The 12,878-nt window shown below is 43.9% G+C and overlaps 1 protein-coding gene across 1 annotated transcript in view; it reads left to right on the top strand.

Annotated features, from left to right (window-relative positions):
• Positions 1 to 506: 506 nt before the first annotated feature.
• LOC143281553 (protein stum homolog) overlaps positions 507 to 12,878 on the top strand; it is a 36,586-nt gene continuing 24,214 nt past the window's right edge. Inside the window, exon 1 of the mRNA XM_076586775.1 lies at positions 507 to 960. Within this exon, the coding sequence (XP_076442890.1) occupies positions 654 to 960 (307 nt within the window). The 5' untranslated portion in view covers positions 507 to 653. The remainder of the gene's footprint in view (positions 961 to 12,878) is intronic.

Raw genomic sequence — 12,878 nt, 5'->3', positions numbered from 1 at the left:
ACATTCTGTGCAGGAAACATTTAAGCGTTTTGAATATTTTCTTTCTGTGAGCAAATGAAAGAAACTGTGGTAATAAGTTGAGACAGGAAAAAGGAACTTCCAAACAGCAACAAAGGAGTTATCTATTTTTGTCTGCTTGGTTTGCTGGTCGCCTTTGTTGTTGTGTTGTGTGTGTAATTTGTTTGTTTTCTTTTGTTTTGTAGTATTTGAAAGGGATGTAGGGGGTTTCTTCCTTGGGAGTGCAGCCCGAATTTATCGCAAAGAAAACTGGTGATCAAAGTGACAAAACACAACACAGCACAACACAACTCAAATCGTCACACCACACCACAGCAAACCACACCACCCAACCCAACCCAGCCCAACACGAGTAAGAAGATAATCCTCAGACTGATTTCCTGGCGACTAATGAGAGCAGGCAACAGGAATGAATACCTGACAGAAGTACCGAAAACCTATTAAATCTTCGGCGTAGGACAAGTTAGTGGTGCATCTGTATCAGTAATACACTGCCACGGTATAAAATAGACAAGAGTGTGATTGGAAAACTGACAATTCCAGCAGTCAGTCAAACAAACAAACAAACGAATAATCGAATAAACTCAAAGTAGATCACCAACAGAATAGAGGGGGCCGGGGGGAAATCACTGACAATGAAAGGACCCAGTGCCGCAGCAGCAAACTCCGAAAGGACACTGTGCTCAGACTGGATAGTGCCCAGCAGCTCAACTTCCGCTGACCCCGGCAAGAGAACTGCGGCCCCCTCCACCTCCCCCATCCAACTCACCACCGCAGGGGGGTCGTCCAAGAAGAGGACCCCGGGGAGCGCGGTGGGGGGAGGAAGGGAGAGGATGGGGATACTGAGGGAGAGGCGCGGAGTGCTGTACAACTCTATCCCCCGGATGCCGCTGCCCCTGGCCGTCTTCTGCTGCCTCCTGAACATCCTGCTGCCGGGACTAGGTAAGTTGTTTCGTTAGCATGTTGAGTGGTAGCCTGGTGGTAACGCGTGCGCATGGGCCGCCACAGAATCTGAGAGTACGACAGAAATGTCTTCCCCTACACAAGACCTTGCGTGGTGGTCTGAGCAAGTGATGAGACGATAAACTGTGGTCCTGTGTGCAGCTGGTTCCACAAAACGTTAAAGCATGGAAAAGCAAAGCTCAGGGGAACCTGCAAGAGATGTCAAGGGAATAGGGACGGTGGGCTCCCGCAAAGGATAATGTACCCAGTTAGCCTAAGCTTTCTCGCAACCCCACGCTTTGTCTCACTTCAGGAAATTTCTCTATGAACTTTGAACACGCGTGAAATGAAAGCATTCTTCGTAAATGTGACAGAAAAGGTTCCATTACAACAGATATCAGTACTTTATTTGGTCCCATTTTCACGCTCCCTACACGAGGGTATAGTACTGTGAAACACCTTTTTCTGTTGCATTTAGGTATATGTAGAGGGTTGATCGAATCATTTCAATATTATTTCCAACATCCCCGAGGAAAGTAAAGTCTTGGCATATATTTTTGTTAGAGTTCTACACATTGCCATAATTTTGGTGTTGCTATTGGTTCCGATGTTGAATTTTAGGTCAATAAATTGCAGTGGTCCACCTTATGTAAAATACAATGCATAGGCATCAGTTTAATGTCAAATACAATAAACAGATATCAGTTTAAGTGTCATCACTGTCGATGTCTTCACTAACGCCATTGTAATCATCATGATCGTCGTTGTAGTTCTCCTTCTCCTCCTCTCTCTCTCTCTCTCTCTCTCTCTCTCTCTCTCTCTCTCTGTCATTTTTCTCTAAGATTTGTATTGGGAAAATACAAGAAACCAACCCCGTTGGCAAAGGAAATGTTTTTGATAAAAAATAAGGGAAAGTTCCTACGCTTTCTCACACATTGGAGGGCACATACCCCCAGCACCCACCCAATTGTGTGTGGGTGCTTACATGATAGTTTATAGTAATTACTATGTTTGTGTACAGTGTGTCACCTCCGCCCACCCCCATCCTTCACCACCCATCACTCTCCTGTCCCCACCAACTTAGCACCCCAACCCTTCCTCTCTGCGGTTCTTTCTTTGAGGTTGGGCTGATGCCTTGTTCCTCTTCCTCCCCATCTTCTCCTCTCTGCTGTGGTTCACTTCCCTATGATGTCAGGCTGACACCACACTGCTCCCCTTCCACCCACCTCCCTAGTCCGTTGTCTTCGGTCAGTGAAGTCCACGGCAGTCCCTGTGCTCAGCTGGCTGGTATTTGGTTGTGTGTGCTTGTATGGTAACCATTTTGTCGGCGTGGTGACTATGCTCATTTGCTAACAGGGTCTTTAATCAGTGCCTCCAAGTGTTACTCTCCTTCTCCTCACCCCATTGATACCGCTATTCTATTTTCATGTTGCACGCATAGTCATCTTTTGACTGGAACGTCGTCAGCATGTTGGGAATGTTCCTCTGCTTGTTTCCTTTTTCGAAGCAACCTGCATCTGGCTGGGGTAGTTGACAGTGCTTTAGTGTCTGGGACATGGAGAAATTTATGTAAATGCTATCTTCCTCCCCAACCTTACTGCCACCCTACACGTCCTTGTCACGTATTGCGTTAAATCTGATGTCACTTCATATACAAGTTGGTTGAAAAAAAGTGAATCAAAATGGAGCAGTGAATGTGTCAACCATTCAGCGTCACTAAAACAAGCCAAGATTGGTCAAATTGGTTCCAACATTCAGGGAGTGTTGTAGTTTATCAGTATTGAACACAGTATGTTGCCAGAAGGAATAACACTAGTGTGCAAACTTAATTGTTAGCTGTCTCCCAGAAAAAATGGACCCTGATACCGGTTGAATGATGTAAAGGTGCAAGGGCAATCCTTGATGACAGACTTCGGGCTGTGGGTAGGCTACACAACTTGTTTTATTTGTATACTTTGTTGATAACTCAGTCTCTGATTTTTGGAGGCATGTTTTTATGTCAGTGTAATTGTGTTGTTGTTTCATGTGAGTATTGAGATACTCTTTTAGCTGTTCTGGTATTGCAGAGTTGATTGTCAGCAACATGTGTTTAATTCAGAAACTGTGGTCGGCTGGAGTTTTAACAGCATGATTTGATTTAGAAACTATGGTTTGTGTCAGTGAACAGCCAGTAGGTGAGTAAGCTTGATCCCATGCCTAATGCAAAGTAAAGGGGTAAGGTGTGAAATGTAGCCAATAAATGAGAAAAGTACTGGCCTATGTCTTTGAGTATCCCCTCTTGTAAGCCCACGATTTATTGCAGTCCCACGATTTCTTTCACTTTGAGAGAAATCGTGGGATTATGAGAAATTGTGGTCGTTCCCCTTCCACGTTTTCCCTCCATTGCGAGAAATCGTGTGGGGCGCCCCCACGATTTCTCACACATTGTGGGAACTCCCCCTTATTTTTATAATTAAAAAAAAAATTCCTTTATCATCGCAGTTTGTTTCTTGTCTTTTCCCAATGCAAATGTCAAACAAAACTGAGAAAGAGAGAAAAGGAAAAGAGAAAAAGGGGGGCGACGACAACGACGATCATAATAATGACAGTGGCGTTAGCAAAGATATGAACAGTAATGACACTGAAACAACTATTTTTTGTATTACACATAAGATGGATCAATGCAATGCATCGACCTCAAATTCAACATCGGAATCAATTGCAAACAACGAAATTCAGGCAATGTGTAGTCTCCCGTCGGTCCGACGGATGAGTAGGCAGGCAGGCTTATCTGTCGGTGTGTGTCCTCATATGGGAGAAGAGGCCGATTCTGGATGTGCAGCACTTCCCACAGGTGTTGCAAGGGAAAACGTCTCCAGAAGTTGAGCCCTGCTTCATTCGCTCACGCTTCTCCTTAACAGAACAGAAATCTAGAAACTATTTCTACATACGTGTCAGATACTATTAATCAATCAAATGTTGATCCACAAAATGTTGCTCCAATTATGAGCACTTCACCAGTTCCATTTTGGGAATTAACGGGAGCAGCTTTTGATATTCAATATTGTGACATTAAGAAAGATGAAAATCCCAGTATACTGGCTTCTCGAGTCAAATCGCACTTGTCTGAAACATACCCCCACCACTTAAAAATATATACAGACGGTTCTGTTCTAGAAAATCAGTTTGCTGGTTCTGGATATGCAATTCCTGCTTTGAAAATTGAAAAGTCATATTATACTGGAAAGGGCTTCTCAATTTTTACAGCTGAATTAATTGCTGTCCTTTTGGCATTAACATATCTAATTGATCTGCCCCTAAACTTGATTAATTTTTTATTTTGTGTCGATTCAAAATCAGTTCTGCAGTCTATCAAATCAGGTTGTACGAACATTAATTATAACATCATTTTTTAAATAAGATTTTTGATTCATTGTATTCAAATGAGAGGAACTAATATTGAAATGTGCTGGATTCCCCCACACTGTGGGCTTTTCTCCAATGAACGTGCAGATCATCTTGCAAAGCTTGGAGCTAAAAACGCTTTAAATGCAATTGAACTTCCTCATCGTTTATCATCATCTGAAATGTGTAATATTGTTGAAAGAAATATGCAAAATTCCTTTGTCTTTAGAAGTTAACACTTCTGCCTTATTAAATGCTAAAAGAACTGGCAGGGCTGTTAAGAGCATGGCATTTAGGTTATTACTAAATGCCCCGTACAAAAAATATTGTGAAAATATTTAATGCATTTGCAAGGAACGTTTAACGGTAGAGCACGTTTTAACCCGGTGTTTAGTAATGAAACCTTTTTTGCCTCCAGAAATTACGGAACACGTGTTACCCGTTTCAAATGTTAACATTTTTTGGAAAAAGTTATATATTTCAAACTGTTCTTTATTAAAGTTAGCTAGTTATGTGTTAAATAGTCCAGTTGGTTGTTTATTGTAGGTCCTCACATGAACCTCTTTTCAAATAATAATATACAGAAGTAGTGCATACAATATTTGATTATTGATCTTTTTTTTTTTTTTTTTTTTGGTCCTAATCCCGCTTCCCCCGTCCCGCCTCTCACACACACCCTTCCAGTATTATGTTTTTTTTCTTTCTCCAATCACTGACACTCACCCTCTCCATTTTAGATTTTGTACTTTATCTTTTCTGTTCTCTCTCTCTCTTCCTTTCTTAGTCCCCTCCCCCCCTTCCCCTCCAACCTCAACTGCCCCCATTTTCATTCCATCCGCTCCTGGTGCTTTTCCTGACGTTGTCAGCTTCAGGGCCTTCTGGGTCTCGGCCTTGGTGGGAGGGGCAGCTAGCGAGTCATTGACTGGTAGCTGTGGGAGGGCTGCAATTACCTCGTCAGATACGGACGAGCCCCTGTTGAGGAGGGTGTTGAAGTGCTCTGCCCAGCGGGCAAGCATGTCTTTCTTGCCTGTCAGGAGGGTTGTCTGGTCCAAGGCTCGGACAGGGGTTGATCCTGTGACTCTCAGCCCATACACAGCTCAGAGACCATCATGGACGGTCTTCATGTCGTGAGCATCAGCAGCGGACTGAAGCTCTTCGGACTTTCTCTCCCACCAGGTGTTCATCTCACGAAGCCTCTTCTGTACGAGTTGCTTGGTTTGCAAGAACTGGTTCTCCTTCCTCTGGCAGTCTTTATCAGAAATGTGATCCTGATGCCATATATGCAGTGTGTTCAAGAGCTTGGAGATTCCAGAGTCGTTCTCGTCAAACCAGTCTTTGTGGCTCCTCTGTACAAAGCTGAGTGTGTCAGCTGCTGCTGTGTACACAGCATCTTTAAAGGTGCTCCATACCTCTTCTACATCAGTCGATGCATGAATTTCTTGGAGAGCTGCTTGGATTTGCTGCTGCAGCACGTCCTTGGTGATAGGGAGGTGGTGGATGTTCAGCTTCCTAGGGAGTTTCTGCCTGGCTGGTTGGAGTTTGTGTGCAAGTCTGATGTTCATCTTGCTGCGTACCAGGCAATGGTCTGTCTAACAGACTGCTTCTCTCATGCAGCGTGTAATGGAAACATCACCTCTGTCCCTCTGCCGGACAATCACATAGTCCAGCATGTGCCATTGCTTGGAGCGGAGGTGCATCCATGTGTTCTTGTACTTGTCCGTTTGTTGGAAGAGGGTGTTGGTGATGGTCAGTCCATGCTGCGCGCAGAGCGAGAGCAAAAGCAGTCCGTTGGAGTTGCACTTGCCAGTGCCGTGCTGTCCTAGGACTTTTGGCCACGAGGAGTAGTCCACGCTGACGCGGGCATTGAAATCCCCAAGGATGATCAGCCTGTCCTTTCTGTCTGCCGCTGAAATGGTACGGCTGAGCTCCTCGTAGAAAGCTTCTTTGATGTCATCAGAGTTGGTCATCGTCTGGGCATAGCAGCTGATGACTGTGGAGAAGCAATCCTTGGACAGCTTCAGACGCACGGTCTTCATCCTATCGTTTATCCCACGTGGAAGGCTGTCAAGCTGTCATGCAAGTTTGGTTCGTATGGCAAAGCCCACGCCTGAGGTTCTTGGGGTGCCATCTGGCTTCCCAGTGCAGTAGAAGGTGTAGCCCCCTCCAACTTCCTCCAGCTGGGTTTCACCGGCAAACCTGGTTTCGCTGAGGGCTGCTATGTCCACCTGGTAGCGATCAAGCATTCTAGTAATGAGTGCTGTGCGTCTTTCTGGTCTGTCGTCTCTGTCTAAGAGCGTGCAAACATTCCAGGCACCCAGAGTCAGGGCATGACTCCTGGTTCTTTTCTTCTGCTAGTGTTGGATGTCCAAGTAGGTGCGGTTTCCTACTAGGTACTAGGCGAGGCAGGCTTTGTTTAGGGATCCTTTTATCTCCCCTTCCTCATGTGATGAGAGCAGTGCTGTCCCCAAAAAGGGCTGCTTTGAGACTGTGGGAGGATACGGGCGCCGCATCTGCCCTAGTCTATGGCGGATGACCATCACCCCACAGCTGCCTGCGTGCAGAGTCGTGACTAGGAACTGCCAGCAGCATCCTCTACCTGTCCCCGTTACCACTTCTCCATCGCCGCAGGGCTTGGGAAAGCTGGATGTTGAAGGCTAGCTCGTTGTTCCGACATTGGCCTGGTTACCTGACCATCACAGGTGACTTTTCTTTAGTGAGGAGGAGTTGTGCAGTTCCTTCCCCACTCTCTTGCCTACCGACGCTCACAGTCCTACAGGTGCAGATACTGCCACGTGTAGGACGGCCTCAGCAGGCGCAGGTTTTTTCTTCGGAGTTCCGTCTCCTAGGTGGACTTCCAGCCAAGGATAAGAGCTCCCCCTGCCCTTTGATCATCCTCTTCCGCCTTCACAGCCGTTGGGAAAGGTTTCCTCCTCTGCCTGGTCCGTCGTTGGGAGACTTCACATGCGGCAGGTAGTACTGGGTTACAGGGTACCAGTAGCAGTGGCTATGCCCCTGACCTGACACACGGCAATTTGTATAACGCAAACATAACATAACATAACATATAATATAATACTTATGACTTGAACTGAATCTTTCCTGGATGTTGGGAATAACATCAAAATGATTAAACTTTCTACATAAATGTGATAGCAAAAAAGGTGTTTCACAATGCATTACCCTCACGTAGGGCGCGTGAAAACTGACTGGACCAAATAGTTCTGATGTTTGTTGTGATGTAACCGTTTCTGCCACATTTATTTAGAATGTACTTCATTTCATGCTCGCTTGTTCATCTGTTTGTGTCAGCATCCTTTCGCATGCAATACTGCACTGAAGATAGACTATCAGTTTTGGAGAAGACACACAGAACATGAAAAGGTGAATTTAAAAGCAGAGTGAAAGAAGTCCAAATCAACCAGTCTTTACTTAAGGAAACACACACACACACACACACACACACACACACACACTCACTCACTCACTCACTCACTCACTGGCATACACACACATCCATACTTTTTTTTAAACCAGTACTGTGCGATCACCCTCACCATCTATTGTTGATGTCTTCGCTAACGCCACTGTCATTATCATGATCTTCGTTGTCCTTTCCCCGATTTCTTGTTTCTTTTTCTCTCTCATTTTTCTCTTAGATTTGCATTGGGAAAAGACAAGAAACCAACTCAGATCGCGAAGGAAATATTTTTGATAAAAATAAAGGCGACTTCCCAGGATTTCTCACACATTGTGGAAGTTCCCCTTTATTTTTATGGAGAGAAAACGAAGGGAACGACCACGATTTCTCTCAAAGGGAGAGAAATCGTGGGATTGCGAAAAAATCGTGGGCTTACACCCCTTACTATTTTGCTGTTTTGTTGACTCACTTGTGTAAACAAGTGAGTCTATGTTTTAACCCGGTGTTCGGTTGTCTGTGTGTGTGTGTGTGTGTGGCTGTGTGTCTGTGTGTCTGTGTGTCCGTGGTAAACTTTAACATTGACATTTTCTCTGCAACTACTTTGTCAGTTGACACCAAATTTGGCATAAAAATAGGAAAAATTCAGTTCTTTCCAGTCATCTTGTTTAAAACAATATTGCGCCTCTGGGATGGGCACAAAAAAATAAAGAATGAAGCCTAATTATATGCAAACTGCATTTACTGTTATATTTATATTTTTTGTATTCTCTAAACTTGGCACTTTGATCTGATATTCTGACCCAACAGCTAGAGCAGTCATTATTATCATTTTTTGTTCAAACAGGAACTTCTTTTGCTAAGCATGGAAGTTTTATTTATTTTGCAAACGTTTTGGTGCAGATAGTAAAAAAGGGAAATTACTCTGTAATGCTAGGGGGAGTTAATTTGCTTTAAACTGATCTTTCTCATCTTAAACATTACATTTTGAAACAAGAGAGGCAAGGCCTTCAAGACTCACTTATGATGCACTTTTTAAAAAACATCCAAGCTTTTTATGTATTGAGTATAATTTCAAAATGTAATGTTTAAGATGAGAAAGATCAGTTTAAAGCAAACTAAGTCCCCCAGCAGAGTAATTTCCCTTGTTTTACTGCCTGCAGCAAAACGTTTGCAATAAACAAAACTTTCATGCTTAGCAAAAGAAGTTCCTGTTTGAACAAAAAATGAAAATAATGACAGATCTTTTGTTGAGTCGAATATCAGATCAAAGTGCCAAGTTTAGAGAATATAAAAAATATAAATATAACAGTAAATGCATTATACTCAATACATAAAAAGCTTGGATTTTTGTAAAAAAGTGTATCACAAGTGAGTCTTGAAGGCTCTGCCTCTCTTGTTACAATGTTTGGATATCACGTTTAGTTTAAACAGTGATGTTTAAATGGTGTTGTTTCTTGGCCCACATAAACGATAATGTTTGCTACTGATTTGGGTTCATTGATTTGTCAGTTTTGTGATTCAGTTGAAGCAGCATAAGCACTGAGGAATGATGAACTGTAGAGATAGTATGTGTGTTGTGGCTCTGCACAGTTAGCTACTTTATGGTTAGAAACACCTAAAGTTGGTTTTGAGGCATTACCTACCTATTTTATGTATAAGGTGTTGACGATTAAGTTTGAAGTGAAAGGATCTACAGACTAACACTGTGCCAGTGTGTGCTGAGGGTTTTTCATGTGTGTATGCACATAGATGTAACAGCAATTTATTATGGGACACATAGGCCTGCTTATTTGGCTTGTTAGTAGTGATCACACGTGTAGTAGTTAAGTGCCAGTGTTTGCTTTGTTCAAAGTAGGAAAGCACATTATAATGTGCTTAATGAGTTGGTAAACACTGAGAGCACTGAGAGTCAGTCTGTTGTTACACATGGTTTGCTGTTTGCTGGAAACATGCAGAGCATGGTGATTCTGATTCCCTTATAATTGTACCAGTGAGATACTTTGTTGAGACAAAGTGGGTAGTTGTTTGTCAGAATGGAAACCCACATTTATTGTTGTGTGGCATTTACAGGACTTGATAAGCACTCAGAGTTGTACTGGTTAGTTTTATGTTCAGTGCACAATATTGCATGTCACCATTGATTGCAGGTACGCGAAATGAAGTTTGTTTTACCTCACATAGATCTCTCTGTGAGAAGAGTGAATACCTTTGAACATGTGGTGAAATGTGGTGTTATGTGTTTAGGCCAGGCAACATTTGTTGGTTGTTATATCAGCCTTTCATGTCAGTGACGTCTGGCATCTTTTGATATTGTTTCTGACCTGGGTTTTGGTTTTGATACAGGTGTGCTGCTTAAAGATGCTTAATGTAGTGCCCGGTGTCGTGTGTGCTGCTTATTGCTGCTATTGTAGGGTTCTATTAAAAACTTTATATAAACCAGTCCATGTGGATCTGCTTTTGGGTTGTGGAGAGAGTGTGACTGTGCATCTTCATCCTCCTACCTGCGATCCTAGTCCTTCTGTCCCCTTCTACCTTGTCGACCCTTCCCCCTACCAGTCCATACCCTATTTTCTCCACACCCCTTTTACAATTATAACTCAGAAAGTGACGTCTTAGGAAAAAAAAAGGAAAATAAGTGTTGGTGGTGTTGTGGATGTTTCATTTCGGAACCTGTATTTGTCGGCGGCAACATTATGCAGGGTCTTACGAGATAGCTCTGGCTGGTACAGGGGACCAGATGCCGATATGGACAGCCAGACCTCCTTGGCTTTCGGGGTATGTGTAGTGGGTATGTGGACCTCGCCTCATACTCTGGTTTTCTGAGAGAGAGAGAGAGAGAGAGAGAGAGATGCAGACGGAAATTGAAAGAAACGAGTAGACAGAGAGAACAGACAAACGGGGAGACAGACAGAAAGAGAAAGGGAAGAGGTTGGGGGCGTGTGGAAAGAGAGTGAGATGACACTAACAGGGGTACAGACATAGGTACAAAGAAGTATGACTGAGAGAGAGAGATCGGATGTGTGTGTGTGTGTGTGTGTGTGTGTGTGTGTGTGTGATCTCTTCAAACCCGCGTTCATCTTTCTGCAAAACTTCCATAATCAGAGGGGCACTTGGATCTCAGGATGGATCCTGAACATGGATCCAGGGGCTGGATGGAAGCAGACACAGCCAACTGTTGGCTGGCTGGAACAGAGCACAGACTACATGCAGACTGCAATGCGAACTGGTTATCAGTACGTCTGCCCTGTGAGGGCATTTGACCTTTTGTTTGGTTGGCGTTGCGTCCATGGACTCGTGCGGCATGGCGGAGGTTTTATCAGGGACGTGTTTCTTCTTTTTGCGGACCAGCTATCACTGGGCTGTATGACAAGGGTTACACTCCGCGCGCGCGCGCGTGTGTTTACATGCCTGCCAGCCTGTCTCCTGAGTGCCTACCTGTCTCCTGTCTGACTCTCTCGGTATTTCTTATGCTGAAAATAAATTCATTAAATCTTATGAACAAACACATTCCTTCTCACGAATGAAAACATTTGTTTATCAAAGAAAATTGACGAATTGATTAAACATGTTACTCATATTGTGTGTGTGTGTGTGTCCTTCTTTCGGATAACCGATGTAAAACACAGTTCCAGAGATACATGCGTTTTGAATGTTTGGTTAGCACTTCATCCATTACTATTTGTTATTCCACTTTTTGGTAGTAGCAGTGGATTATGTAATTAACTTTTTAGTAATAGCATTAGTTTCAGTGATGAGATAGAAGGGGGATGGCGAAGAGAGAGGGGGGAGGAGAGAGAGATAGGGAAGAAGAAGAAAAAAGAGTGTGTATGTGTGTGTGTGTGTGTGTGTGTGTGTGTGTGTGTATGTGTGTGTGTGTGTGTGTGTGTGACAAACTGACAAAGAACGCAGAGCAACAGCCGAATGGTCAACGCGTTGAACATTCAATTTGATGGTCCTGGGTTTGGATCCTGGTCACGACGCCTGGTGAGTGAAGGGTGGAGATTTTTCCGATCTTCTCTGTCAACAGATACGCAGACCTGCTTGTGCCTTTTCCCCTTCGTGTGTATACTCATGCAGAAGATCATATACGCATGTTAAAGATATCGCAATCTATGTCAGCGTTTGGAGGGCTATGGAAACAAGAACATACCTGGCATGCACCCTCCCGAAAACGGAGTATGACTGCCTACATGGCGAGGTTAAAACGGTCATACACGTAAAAGCCCACTCGTGTATACGATTGAACATGTGAGTTGCAGCCCACGAACGAAGAAGAGGAAGAACATAGAAACGTCATTGTTTTAAAGAACCTGCAATCATCACTGTGGTGCACTGTAAAGGTGTTTGCAGTTATAATAAATAATATCCTTGATGTCAGTCTGTAAACCATCAGGCATGACCTACTTTATTACATAAATATGAGAAACTGCCTTTGCGCCCACTGGCTGCACTGCATTGGTCTCTTCCTTTTTGTGCGTGATTCTATGGTTCTCCTGTTTTGATCTGGACAATTTTTTTTAGACTCTGGTGCTATAATTTCATCTGTGACTGTAACTGATGAACTTCCTTCTGACCATTCTGCTGTTGTTTTCTCGCTTGATACTCCAAAACCTACCAGAACCAAAAAATCCGTTACTCGTAGCAACCCGAAATTTACCAACATTAGTAGTAGGCCTCCTTCGGTCATGGCTGACCATGGATAGAGTATATCCGACCTAATGTCTAATTGGGCTGTCTGCTTGGACCAAGCAGCGTCGTCTGTGACTGTAGAGACCGATGCGAGAGAGACAGTCTGTCGCAGCGATCACATGTGTAAGCTGATGCTGGTCTGTCGGCTGCTGTCCCTTTTCTGCGAGCTCGCTTTTCTGCTGCAGCAGCTGACAGTTTGTCCTCACCAATCCGTAGCTGATTCTTGAAAGTGCTTCTCCATTTGTTGCGGTCATCTGCAAGATTCTCCCAGGACTCAGTGTTAATCTCTCAAATGCCTTCATGTCACGTTTGCAAACGTCTTTGTATCTCAGCTATGGGCGGCCGATGCTTCTCTGCCCCGAGGCGAGCTCTCCATAAAGAATGTCTTTTGGGATGCGACCATCTTCCATGCGGCGAACGGGGCCCA

Source organism: Babylonia areolata, chromosome 4 (assembly GCF_041734735.1).
Source record: "Babylonia areolata isolate BAREFJ2019XMU chromosome 4, ASM4173473v1, whole genome shotgun sequence".
Classification (NCBI taxonomy): Eukaryota; Metazoa; Mollusca; class Gastropoda; order Neogastropoda; family Buccinidae; genus Babylonia; species Babylonia areolata.
The sequence above is the reverse complement of the archived record's forward strand: the minus strand, read 5'-3'. Positions and strand labels throughout refer to the sequence as shown.